The sequence below is a fragment of the Lethenteron reissneri genome, chromosome 49 (assembly GCF_015708825.2).
Source record: "Lethenteron reissneri isolate LAM-NWPU_2019-01 chromosome 49, ASM1570882v1, whole genome shotgun sequence".
In the NCBI taxonomy this organism is placed as follows: Eukaryota; Metazoa; Chordata; class Hyperoartia; order Petromyzontiformes; family Petromyzontidae; genus Lethenteron; species Lethenteron reissneri.
This window is the reverse complement of record NC_083827.1, coordinates 7,976,459-7,988,114: the sequence shown is the minus strand read 5'-3', so window position 1 is coordinate 7,988,114 and position 11,656 is coordinate 7,976,459. Positions and strand designations below refer to the sequence as shown.

The window sequence follows — 11,656 nt, the reverse complement described above, 5'->3', positions numbered from 1 at the left end:
GTGAAATGACGACACTGAAACGCGGAGAGGCAGTGAAGCGTGCGTTCTAGAAATGAGTTTGGTGGCCGGCCATATGGCTCACCAACGGCAAAGGGGGGGGGGGGGGGGGGGGAGCGCATTGGACGCAGTTGTCCTCACCATCCGTCATGATCAATCCACTGCCAGATGAATACCTCCCAAAGCAATCGCCACCTCTTATGTTCCTGCCATGTAACAATCCATCTCGCAACTTGTACAACAAGACGAGCCAATTGCTTCGTCTTACAAGTGGATGCCATCTTGGGCTTGTTCCCTTCTTTGGCTGCCACTCTTGATGCGAGTCTTGGCCACCAGCCATAAACCTCTTCGTAATTAATTGCATACCTCTATTATATGCTCTCATCCATGTGCTACAAGCCAGACCCATCTATATCCCAGTACAACACAAGCGACCCAGAAAAAGTTACGGACACGACACGCGGTGGGGTCCACAAAAACGCACGCGACTACGGTTGCGTAAAAAGTTTAAACAGCTCGCACTTACAGTCTCGTACAATTACGCTTTATTGCTACATACAAAACATTTTACATTCCTAACTCAGTCCGTGCGGCCTCCGGAGGGCGCGCGTGCCATCGGCGGTGGCTGCTGCCCAGCTGACGGATGTCATCGTTCACAGGGCCCGCGTTCCCGTCAGGACGGGCATCCATCGTTGGTGCCGACTGCGCGGAGCAGCCAGTAGTTTCCGTTGGCGAAGGCGAGCAGGGTCTGCAGGTTCTCTCCGCCCTTGTGGAAGCCGTGCTCCAAGCTTGCCCATGACACGGGCGAGTCGGCGAAGCCGTGCGCAGTCAACGTCGCCCAGCACGCCAGCTTTGGCTCCTCAAAGTAACGCCTGCCGGAGAGGGGGGGGGGGGGGGTCGTCATACAATCAAACAGAGCGGTCATGTTTCGATTTAAAGCTTTCGTGACTGCAGGGATTCATCTTCTTGGTTCTTTCGGTAAAGTCACGTAGAAGGGAAATAATAAATTAATAAAAATAAAACATTACTAAATAATTCAGACGCTGTCTTCCCGACAGACCTATTCTTCACCTGAGGACGGCTGCTTGCGTTGTGGCCGAAACGTCGTGAGAATTGTATTTTATTACGTTTATTTTTATTATTTTATTATTTCCCTTCTACGTGACTTTACCGAAAGAACCAAGAAGATGAATCCCTGCAGTCACGAAAGCTTTAAATAAAAAAAAGCTTAATTCCAGTTCAGATATCATTCACCAATGATGTCAGCTGAGGCTGGGAATGGAACTCGGGGTGCTAGGTTCAGAACACAGTTCACTAACCTTGCTATGCCTCCACCCTGAACATGATGTAGTCATAAATCCGTGAAGATGTAATATTATATTTGAACATTTCGCGTTTAAAATTACTCACCATGCAAGCATACAAATGAATAAACAATTTAAAAAAAATGCATGTTGATGCATTATTTACCTCTTACTGTTTGCAGTCTTGCCACTGAAACTAATTTCCAGGCTTGTTTATAAATTGTGTATCTCCTCGTGGCTCTCACTCGCTGGAGGCACAAATTATTCCACTCCTCTGCCCTTTTGTGACCTCTGTTCTGTTCCCCCACGACCCCGATGGGGTTTACCGTTAGCGTCACACACGAGGCAGTCTAACGCCCCCTACTGGCCGCTAAAGGTTTGAACGCTGCTTCAGATAACGTTTTCAGCTCCGAGTAATATACAATAAAACCTTGGATTGCGAGCATAATTTGTTCAGGAAACGTGTTTGTAATGCAAAGCACTCGTATATCAGTTGTGATCACGTGACGCTCGGCAGACAAAGCGTATACACGTACTACTCGTATTGCAAGACCTCCTCGCTCGTTTATCAAATTAATATTTATTTAAAAATGTTGCTCATCTTGCAAAACACTCGCAGACCAAGTTACTCGCAATCCAAGGTTTTACTGTACTCGGCAATTTTGACGCTCGATGAATAACACGTTATTTTCAGGGGGGGGGGGTAATATAAAACACTACCTTGAAATCGTGAGTACTTTTTGAAAAACACTGTACGATCTTCAATGCGAAAATAATGGTGTGCATGCACGAGGTACTGAAATTATAACTGGAGTGAAGGTGGCCGGGTGGCTCAGAGGGCAAAGCACTGAGCTGGCACTGATGGGACGAGACGCTGGGTTCTAATCCAAGTAAGCCGCCTTTGATTAAACAGAGGTCTCAAGTGTAGTGAGTACTCTAAATGCTTGCTCCTAAATGTGCAGTGAAAAAAAATAATACACGAGACTAGGGGGAGAGAGGCATGCAAACTCCAAATATACAGCAGCCGTCAGGGTCGGGGATCGAACCCACGCATTCCTGTATACCAGGCGAGGTAGTTAATATAACGCCAGTGTGGAGCCCTTGTTTAACCCATGATTCTCTGCAACGTATGAGTTTGTATTCAGAAGTTAAGGCTACCAATTGATTGACTAATGACCAAATCTGTTGGCATTCTCATCTCATCAGATATCGGATACTACCCAGTAATAAGTATAACCCATAAAAACAAAGTTTTTCACTCTAAATCCTTTATATGCGTGGCGGCTAGAGTCCTCTCGTCCTCTGGCTTGAGATGGCTGCCACCTATGGGTCAGATGATTGTCTGCAGTATTAAACAATTGGTAATTAAATATTTAATTTGTTTTCCCTAAACAGTGTAAAATTTTGGAAAAAAATTTTCACGAACATTAATTGTCTCGCACAACGAGTCTATGTGCAAAATGTCAGCTCGATTGGATCACGGGAAGTGGGTTGAAAAACGACCGAAAGGTTTGCACGGTCGTAAGCAAGCAAGCACGCAAGCACGCAAGCAAGCAAGCAAGCGAACTTAATATAAAGGATTTAAAAATGCAACGTTTGGCCAATGTCGCCATGTAGTCGGAAGCTTTGGACCAACACTGCCCCAACGTCACGTGTTTACTGGGTAAGCAGTGCTTCCGGGGATGGCGGGGAACTCGCAAGCACCTGAGAGCGGACAGGAGGCGGATGGCGGTGTCGGGCCGAATCAGACCCGTGATGGAGCAGAGCAGGCTCGGGCCCATGGGCAGGCTTGGCTCCGGGCACCTCATCGACGCGGAGCTGTCACTGGAGCTGCGCGAGAGATCAAATCGAACGATGTTTTTAAAATGAATTAATCCGTTATAATAATAATGCTAATTTTAACTTGGAGCTGGTACAAAATTCCCCCTCTATCTCCTGCGGTCCTGTATGTTAGCAGGCAATAATGTGTGTTTACATGTGGCCGCACCACCCAGAGGAAACACCACGCATGCGAAGGGGCAACACTCTATTCCATGCAGACTCAACAGGTGTAGTCTTTCGATTTTCGATTTTAAGCTTTCGTGACTGCAGGGATTCATCTTCTTGGTTCTTTCAGTAAAGTCACGTAGAAGGGAAGTAATAAAATAATAAAAATAAAACATAATAAAATAATTCTCACGACGTTTCGGCCACAACGCAAGCAGCCGTCCTCAGGTGAAGACCAGGTCTGTCGGGGACGGCTGCTTGCGTTGTGGCCGAAACGTCGTGAGAATTATTTTATTATGTTAAATTTTTATTATTTTATTACTTCCCTTCTACGTGACTTTACCGAAAGAACCAAAAAGAGATGTAGTCTTCATTTGCTGTACCGCCTTCTACCAAAGCCAGGGTATGGCAACTTGACACCCACAGGAAAGGAGTTTCACAACATACTACAAGTTGCATATACAAGGTGATCCATTCACGTTTATCAAAATCATCAGCAGGAGCCATGGTGAATCCACTGCTGGTTGAAGGCCTCCCCAAGTTAATCAAATAAGATTTTATTTAAAAGCATCGACATGTATCCCACCAATTTTCTTCCGTGAACAACGGAGCTATAGCTTTCACAGTATTTAAATTTCACTTATCAGTGTGGTGAATTATAGTTAAATAACTTCGCGACTCACGCGGCATGAGTAGGCCTTCATCTAGCAGTGAATTGACCAAGGGCTGTACTAGTACTTCACCATGTTGGTCGGTAGAGTGCATAAACACAGGAGCAAATAAGTACACGACAACAATTCATTTGACCTCACTGTCCTCGGCTGCCCACATTGCACGTGCACACATTTCTTCCGTGGTTCTGACACACGCTCACCTCCCTGCCAATCGCACGCTCACCAGTCTACGTCACATGACACAGCTCCCAGCCAATCAAAGAAGTCTTGGGCCCCACAGGCCGCCCCGTCTTCTGGCTGGAGGCTGAGGCTGTCGAGCGCGGGGCAGGCCCGCGCGGCCACCGGCCTCACCGTCACGTCCGCACGCACCTCCCTGCAGTCCCATTCGGCAAAGAACTTTGCGGGTGCCTTTGCCGACTTCCCTTCTTGACGGTGCGATCGTGTAGGCGGCATCACCGTCACATTGAGAGAACAGGCAGTGCAAGGATTAGTAGAGGGTAAGAGAAAGACAAAGGCTTAGGGGAATTTTTTTGTATTAATAGTGCGCTTAATCACCTGAAATGTGCCCAATTTTGCCGGACTTGCGAAGCTAAGCAGGCATTTGAGTCTTGCGTGTGCTTTGATTGTAGACCCCCATGAACAACAGGTTGTCGATATAGGCCGAGGAGCCACATCGTGGGCAGAAGAACGTAGTGCAGAAAAACCCATTTCTGTACTTCTACATCAAACCACGCTGACCAGCGTGGTCAAATGAGGGAAGGGCCCTCAAAATCAGTGGCCTGACAAAGGGCTGTGTACATTTTTGTAAACTAAACAAAAAAAAAAAAATTGTTTACCAGGTAAGGCCCACTGAGCTATATAGATTTTTTTCAAAACGACCTGGCCACAAACAATAGCTCAACGAAGCGCATTATCATGTGGAAATGTATAGCAGCCAAATACTAAATACGCATGTTGATTCTAAACGTGGAGGGGAAAACAGGAAAACCCGAATAAGGAGGAGAGAGGCATGCAAACTCCAAATTTGCAGGCGTCAGAGTCAGGATCGAACACACGACCTCCTGTATACCGAGGCGAGGTAGTTAACATCTCGCCACTGCGGCTCCCTAAAGAGGACGGCACGAATTGAGGGACCCACCAGGCGGCTGCCAGCTGACGAGGACATCGAAGCGCAAGGGCACCTTTTCGGAGAGGGCCCACACAGCTCGCTCGTAGCATTTCCTTCCTGGGGCCATCGAGGGTTCAGTGAGCTGCAGCTTGATCACTGCGGAGCAGGGCAGGGAGACCGGTGAATTGGCGAGGAACCTCAGGTCGTGCTGACGTTCTCCATGGCTTACCGGCGATGCAAAACCCAGGGCAAAGCAAGTTTGAGAAACAGAAGCAATGAACGGGAGAGACAAAGTGGAATCAGTGTGGGGCAGAGTGGAGAGAATGGGAACGGAGTGTGGATGTCACAGGTGCATTCGGGGAAAACAATGGATAGGTATAATGCGAAGGAGGTGACTAAAATGATTTGGTTACACAAACCACTACTGGCAATACTTGGGAGGGGAAAGCTGCAACGGTTTGGCTGTGTCACTCGATTAGCATGGTTGGTTACGTACGGTGCGAAAGAAGTTCAACAACTTTACATCATCCTCTTCTTGGTTCTTTCGGTAAAGTCACGTAGAATGGAAATAATAAAATAAAACATAATAAAATAATTCTCACGACGTTTCGGCTGCTTGCGTTGTGGCCGAAACGTCGTGAGAATTATTTTATTATGTTTTATTTTATTATTTCCATTCTACATGACTTTACCGAAATAACCAAGAAGATGAATCCCTGCAGTCACGAAAGCTTTAAATCGAAATTTACATCATCCTGTTGAGCAAAGTCGGAGGGAAGAGGAAAGAGCATGTTGGCCAAGGAGCGACTTAGGGAAGGGAGATCAGCAGCAGAACGTTGTGCATATCACAAAATAATGAAAGAGGTTGTGAAACGTGATTTCCCAAGCACCAATGGCAACTCCATTACCCCCATGGTTAAGGGACCATTGACAATGATAACAAACAATGGGAAGTTGTTCAAGACAACAAAGATTAAATGGACCCCCGTCAAAATATAATCCTGGCTTTTCAAGTGCTCACTCTGTGACCTGCAGGGTCATATGTAAAGTGCAAAGAAAACATGTTTTCATCAATCGCCTGAATTGTTTAATCCAATTGGTACAGACTGAAAATAAAAAACTTTATTTGACCAGGTAACGCTCACTGAGCGATGTAGCTTTTTTTCAGAAGTGACCTGGCTATCACAAATGATAGCCCAATGAAGTGGTTCATCATGTGGAAATTTATAGCAGCCAAAAACTGTCAACTCATGTTTCTAAAAGTGGAGGAAAAAATCGTAGGACCTGGAGAAAAATCCACACAACCACGGGGAGAACATGGCAAGTCCAAGATACAGGCGTCAGGGTCGGGATCACACCCACGAGCTCCTGTGAGGGAGAACACATTGTCCTGCGGAGGGAGCTGGTAGGAACGTTGGGTTGCTCGGTAAATGGCCAGGGTCAATGGCGGCGTGGTGTATTCCGCAAATATGCCCGACTGTGAGGGCGGGCACAAGCCGGCGTGAGTAGGTTAAACGTTGAGTTTTATAAGGGCACCACGGGGTGACCAGCCCCTCCTCACCCAGCCCCACCCTCCCCACCCAGCCCCTCCCCATCTTCCCCTTTCCACCCAGCCCCTCCCCACCCAGCCCCACCCCTCCCACCCCCCACCCAGCCCCACCCTCCCCACCCAGCCCCTCCCCACCCAGCTCCTCCCCACCCATCCCCACCCAGCCCCTCCCTACCCTCCCCACCCAGCCCCACCCAGCCCCTCCCAACCCAGCTCCTCCCTCCCTACCCAGCCCCTGCCTGCACGACGGACACAATAATCCCCTGTGGGTTGGTGTAACCAGGAGGTTCCTACCAGTATAACATCGTACAATCCTGGATTTTAACTCATTGACAGCAAGTTTAGTTTAATCTCCGAGGTACTGGGAAGGCATGAATAAGCAAGGTGAACGGTTACCATATCGGAGGGGCTTCCGGCCGGTGTACTGCGACGGCTGACCCTGCAGCCCAAGCTCCTCGTACGTGTCTTTGGTCACACTCAGTATCAACGTTCCTGCAAGCGCAAACACACAAATGTCACATCACTGAGCACATAGTCCCTAATCAGCTGTTCCTAAACTCCAGGTGTTGCTTTCATAACGTCCATTAGGCTGGGGAGTTTATAGTCGGAGTTAATAGAATCGTTGTTGTGAATGCATTGGTAGATCTTCTTCGAATTCCTCCCGGAAAAATAAAGATTCTGATTCTTAGGGATGGTGGATCATGCAGATTTCTTAATGCACTGCAAGTTGGGAATCAGATGTCAGTGTAACAAGTGGGTTCGTGATGACCTGTCTGTGTGGACGTTGGTGTGCTATCCCTCCTATAGGTGTGACTTTTCTCCGAGTAGAGTGAAACCTTGGATTGCGAGTAACTTGGTCTGCGAGTGTTTTGTAAGACGAGCGAAATTTTAAAATAAATATTAATTTGATAAACGAGCGAGGTCTTGCAATACGAGTAGTACGTGTATATGCTTTGTCTGCCCAGTGTCACGTGATCACAACTGATACACGAGTGCTTTGGATTACAAACACGTTTCCGGAACGAATTATGCTCACAATCCAAGGTTTTGCTGTATTCTGGTTTCCTTCTCTATGCAACATACTTAAAAAAAAAAATTGGCCAAACATCTTGATGTAGGAATCAAATGAAAATGTAAAAGTTTGAAGACCTGGTGACTCAGCGAGTCCTGAATACGTAATTGTTGTTTAGTTGTACTGATATCTGTAGAGTTGTGTGCAGCTGGCTTACCTGTTGGCAGCAGGGCCAGTGTGTTGTCCTGGTCTATCCGAGTGTTGTAAGACAATGCATAAATCGCCCCTGTAAAGAATAACGCAAAACTCTTAAGACTTTTCATTATGGACATTTGGACAATGGCAGATCATAGTTTTTTCTGATGTGTTGTTCAGTTGTACCGCGTGTTGTTCGGCATGATGTCTGACTTTTTTTTTTAGATTTAAAGCTTTCGTGACTGTAGGGATTCATCTTCTTGGTTCTTTCGGTAAAGTCACGTAGAAGGGAAATAATAAAATAATAAAAATAAAACCTAATAAAATAATTCTCACGACGTTTCGGCCACAACGCAAGCAGCCGTCCTCAGGTGAAGAACAGGTCTGTCGGAAAGACAGCGTTTGAATTCTTCACCTGAGGACGGCTGCTTGCGTTGTGGCCAAAACGTCGTGAGAATTATTTTATTATGTTTTATTTTTATTATTTTATTATTTCCCTTCTACGTGACTTTATCGAAAGAACCAAGAAGATGATGTCTGACGTTTCGCTCCACGTGGTGGCGCTTCCTCAGGTACCCGATTCAGTTCGTGAAGAAGCTTTCAGCAAAAAAACTTCTGACGTAATGCTGAATATGCGGTACAACCCAAAAATACATTGTAGATCTATACAGTACAACCAGTCAAGGAATTTTGTCTTGAGAATCGATTTTCCCCTTTTTTCTGGCAACAAAACAGGCATTAAGATGTTAAAACACCAAACTGAAACCTTTTACAAGGAATCATGTCTGCATTAACCACAATACTTGTGGGCAGAATGCAAACAAAAAACATACTCTGATAATATATGCATTGTCTTTGAAACTGATTGGTTCACACCAGAGACAGCTTTCTTTCGAGCCAAGTCTCAAACAGTGCCAGAAAAGAAGGGAAAACCTATTCTCATATTTTGGTACCTGGCAAAGGTGGCCCCATGAATTGTGTCTTTTATGTAAATCACACACCATTGCTGACCTTGGGAGACGAATTGCTGAATGAAGTCTGGTCGCAGGAAGGCAGCCGCTGGGACGCCCCGAACCCGGAGGTAAGGGTTGACCTCCTTGCACAGGGCGGCTATGGGTTCGGGTAGCAGTTGGCACTCTGGTATGAATACCTCCACCTGGGAAGACGGGGCACACGCAGAGGCTGCGGACTCCACATCTTGATTCTCAAGCTGCCTTCTCACTTGGGCCTCACCGTTTAATTTGCCGTCAAAGATTATTTAACTTTTGAAAAGTGTAGGCCATGTGTACTGGCATCATGGTCCAAATGTAACAGTATACTCGTAATTATTTAATTGGGACAAACCCCCATTGGAAGATCGTCACCCTTAAGGCAGAATTATGCTCATTTGCTGACTGGTGATGTGTACACCTTATGCCACACCCGACAGCTGCCACTTGGGTCCCCTTGGCTAGACTGCAGCAGAGTTGGAATGGTTGAAATGTGATGGAAGATATTTACATTTTCTTAGGCATTGAAGTGCCTTATAAATGGAAATCCTTATTCTCAGCAGCTGATGTTAAACAAGTTTAGACATTTGATATGTATATTTGAATACAACTCCATCAATGCAAAAAGCTCTGCAAAACCACACGTATTGTGGAGTATCTTAAAAGGCAAAGTGTTGCAAATCCTGTTCTGCCGTAACTAGCGCCAGGCGTGTGTTTTGCCTAACATGCAAATTACAATTGACAATGCGATTAGAACCGATGTAAAGTGCGGTATGGCTTTCAAATGAGTATTTAAACTTGCATACAAGATCGCCTGCCTCTGCCACCATCCCTTCACATCTACCTGCCCGCCGTACCTTTCTTCATTATTGACGACTTGCAGCTCAGCACACGGCAGATGCCTGCGCAGCGCAACTCACGACCTCCTCTTGATACCAAGATCCAGGATGGTCATGTCTATGCGCCACTTCTGGGTGGCAGCCCCAACAGTCTGGAACGCTATCCCTCTGCACATTCGTAGCATCACCTCAATCGCCTCCTTCAAGAGACACTTAAAGACTCACCTCTATAACCACGTGCTTTCGAGTGACTCTGAGCTTGGCTCCGCGCCTCTGAGTTGCGGCCGTTACGTCCGCAAATTTTGCGCGCGTTATAAATTGCATTATTATAAGACGGTCGGATGGCTCAGAGGTCTGAGCCAGCATCGCTGAGATTCTTCGTCTGAATGTTGGTAAAGCCGCATGCGATGAAACTACATTTTTTTTTTTTTACCAGGTAAGGCCCACCGAGCTATATAGCTTATTTTCAGAAGCGACCTGGCTAGAAACGATAGCCCAATGAGGTGGCTTATCGTGTGGAAATTTATAGCAGCCAAATACTACAAACACATGTTTCCAAATGTGGAGAAAAATCCACGCGACCATGGGAATAACATGCAAACTCCAAATACACAGGCGTCAGGGTTAGGATCGAACCCACGACCTCCTGTATACCTGGCGAGGTAGTTCACATCTCGCCAACCGAGGCACCCCAATAAAGCGGTAGTGTGACATTGGTCCCAGCTTGGTCAACGATGACCGCACAATGAAAACAACACCTTGTAGACGAAGTGATGGTCTTTGAGATGCCGGTCATGCTTTGACTTCTCGTTGCCAAAGTGGGACTTCTCGCAGACGAGCTTGAAGCCCGGGTGCTTGGAGATAGCTTGCAGCATGGCAGCTTGTTCATGTACTTTACACACGACACGACAGGGTGGAAACATTTAGCCCTTTCGATCCCAAAGCTTTTCGAACACAGTTTGAATGGGCAGTTACAAACATTGATGTCTTCGTTCATGAGAAAACATTTGTGAGTTTTTTAAAGTACGTTTTGAAGTTACATTAAAGACACCAGGACAGCAATAGGTCAGCCTGTGTATGACTAATCTAAAGTCAGTGACCATTACCTATCAACAGTTGGTTTATTTTATAGCATTGCTAAGTTACACCCATTACATACAACACACGTACATATCCACTGCTGGATGAGGGCCTCGTGTGGGTCGTACGGGTTATTTGACCATACCTCACCACATTGTGCAGTGTGGGTTGAAGGGGGTGGATTTGAAGGCGGGGGTTAAACACATTTGTAGCACAGAAGTACACTACAACAATGGATCATATTCTTAGGTTTTTTCGGTAAAGTCACGTAGGTAAAAACATTAAAAAGTTTTTTTTTAACCTACGTGACTTTACCGAAAAAACCTAAGAATATGAATCATTGCAGTCACGAAAGCTTCAAATCTAGAATTTACAACAATGGACTTTGCTGCCCTCTGCTTGTCCCACCACACAGCCCCACAGCAGCCTATAGCACCTGGTATGCATGGTGGACACCCATGCAATCAACTACAACCCGGGTTCCATTTCTGCTTCGGAGCATCCAAGATCAAGCGAATTCCGGCTGACTGGGTCACGCTATAGGTAACAACATTGTATACACACATCCGTTACAAATTAAGATGAGTGCATTATAATATTAACTGTAATACTATTCTAAGGCAGCATTATGGGTTATTTACCTCAAAAACTGGTGATAATACAGTAACTGGTGTATGCTTGTTACGAGTTGTACACATGGGCCACGAGACATTAGCGCACTAAATGGAATAAGCGTGATGATGATGGTCACTGTTATAACAACAAAGTACACTACGTTAACTTAATAACATTTAAAATTATCGAAGTCTTCGTACCCACAGACACACACACGCGCGCACGTGTGCGTCCTGTGCATTGCGTCTCGACTTGATGACGCGTGATTATAAATAAAGTAAAACGGCGTTTTTTTTTATTAAACACAC

General features: G+C 46.0%; 1 protein-coding gene across 3 annotated transcripts; it reads right to left on the bottom strand.

The window, feature by feature from the left end:
• Positions 1 to 530: 530 nt before the first annotated feature.
• Positions 531 to 11,569, bottom strand: RPP40 (ribonuclease P/MRP subunit p40). 3 transcript variants are annotated; one of them, XM_061572122.1, is made up of 9 exons: positions 11,549 to 11,569; positions 10,412 to 10,545; positions 8,837 to 8,981; positions 7,848 to 7,916; positions 7,015 to 7,110; positions 5,100 to 5,225; positions 4,185 to 4,386; positions 3,006 to 3,131; positions 531 to 869 (listed from the first exon to the last, which is right to left on the bottom strand). In XM_061572122.1, the coding sequence occupies exons 2-9, from the start codon at positions 10,526 to 10,528 to the stop codon at positions 671 to 673; spliced, it is 1,080 nt and encodes a 359-aa protein (XP_061428106.1). In that variant the 5' UTR covers positions 10,529 to 10,545; positions 11,549 to 11,569; the 3' UTR covers positions 531 to 670. The 3 variants fall into 3 exon arrangements, with proteins under 3 accessions (XP_061428106.1, XP_061428105.1, XP_061428107.1); XM_061572121.1 differs by lacking the exon at positions 11,549 to 11,569 and adding an exon at positions 11,375 to 11,540; XM_061572123.1 differs by lacking the exon at positions 11,549 to 11,569 and adding an exon at positions 11,375 to 11,540 and having other exon boundaries at positions 4,185 to 4,383.
• Positions 11,570 to 11,656: the final 87 nt, after the last annotated feature.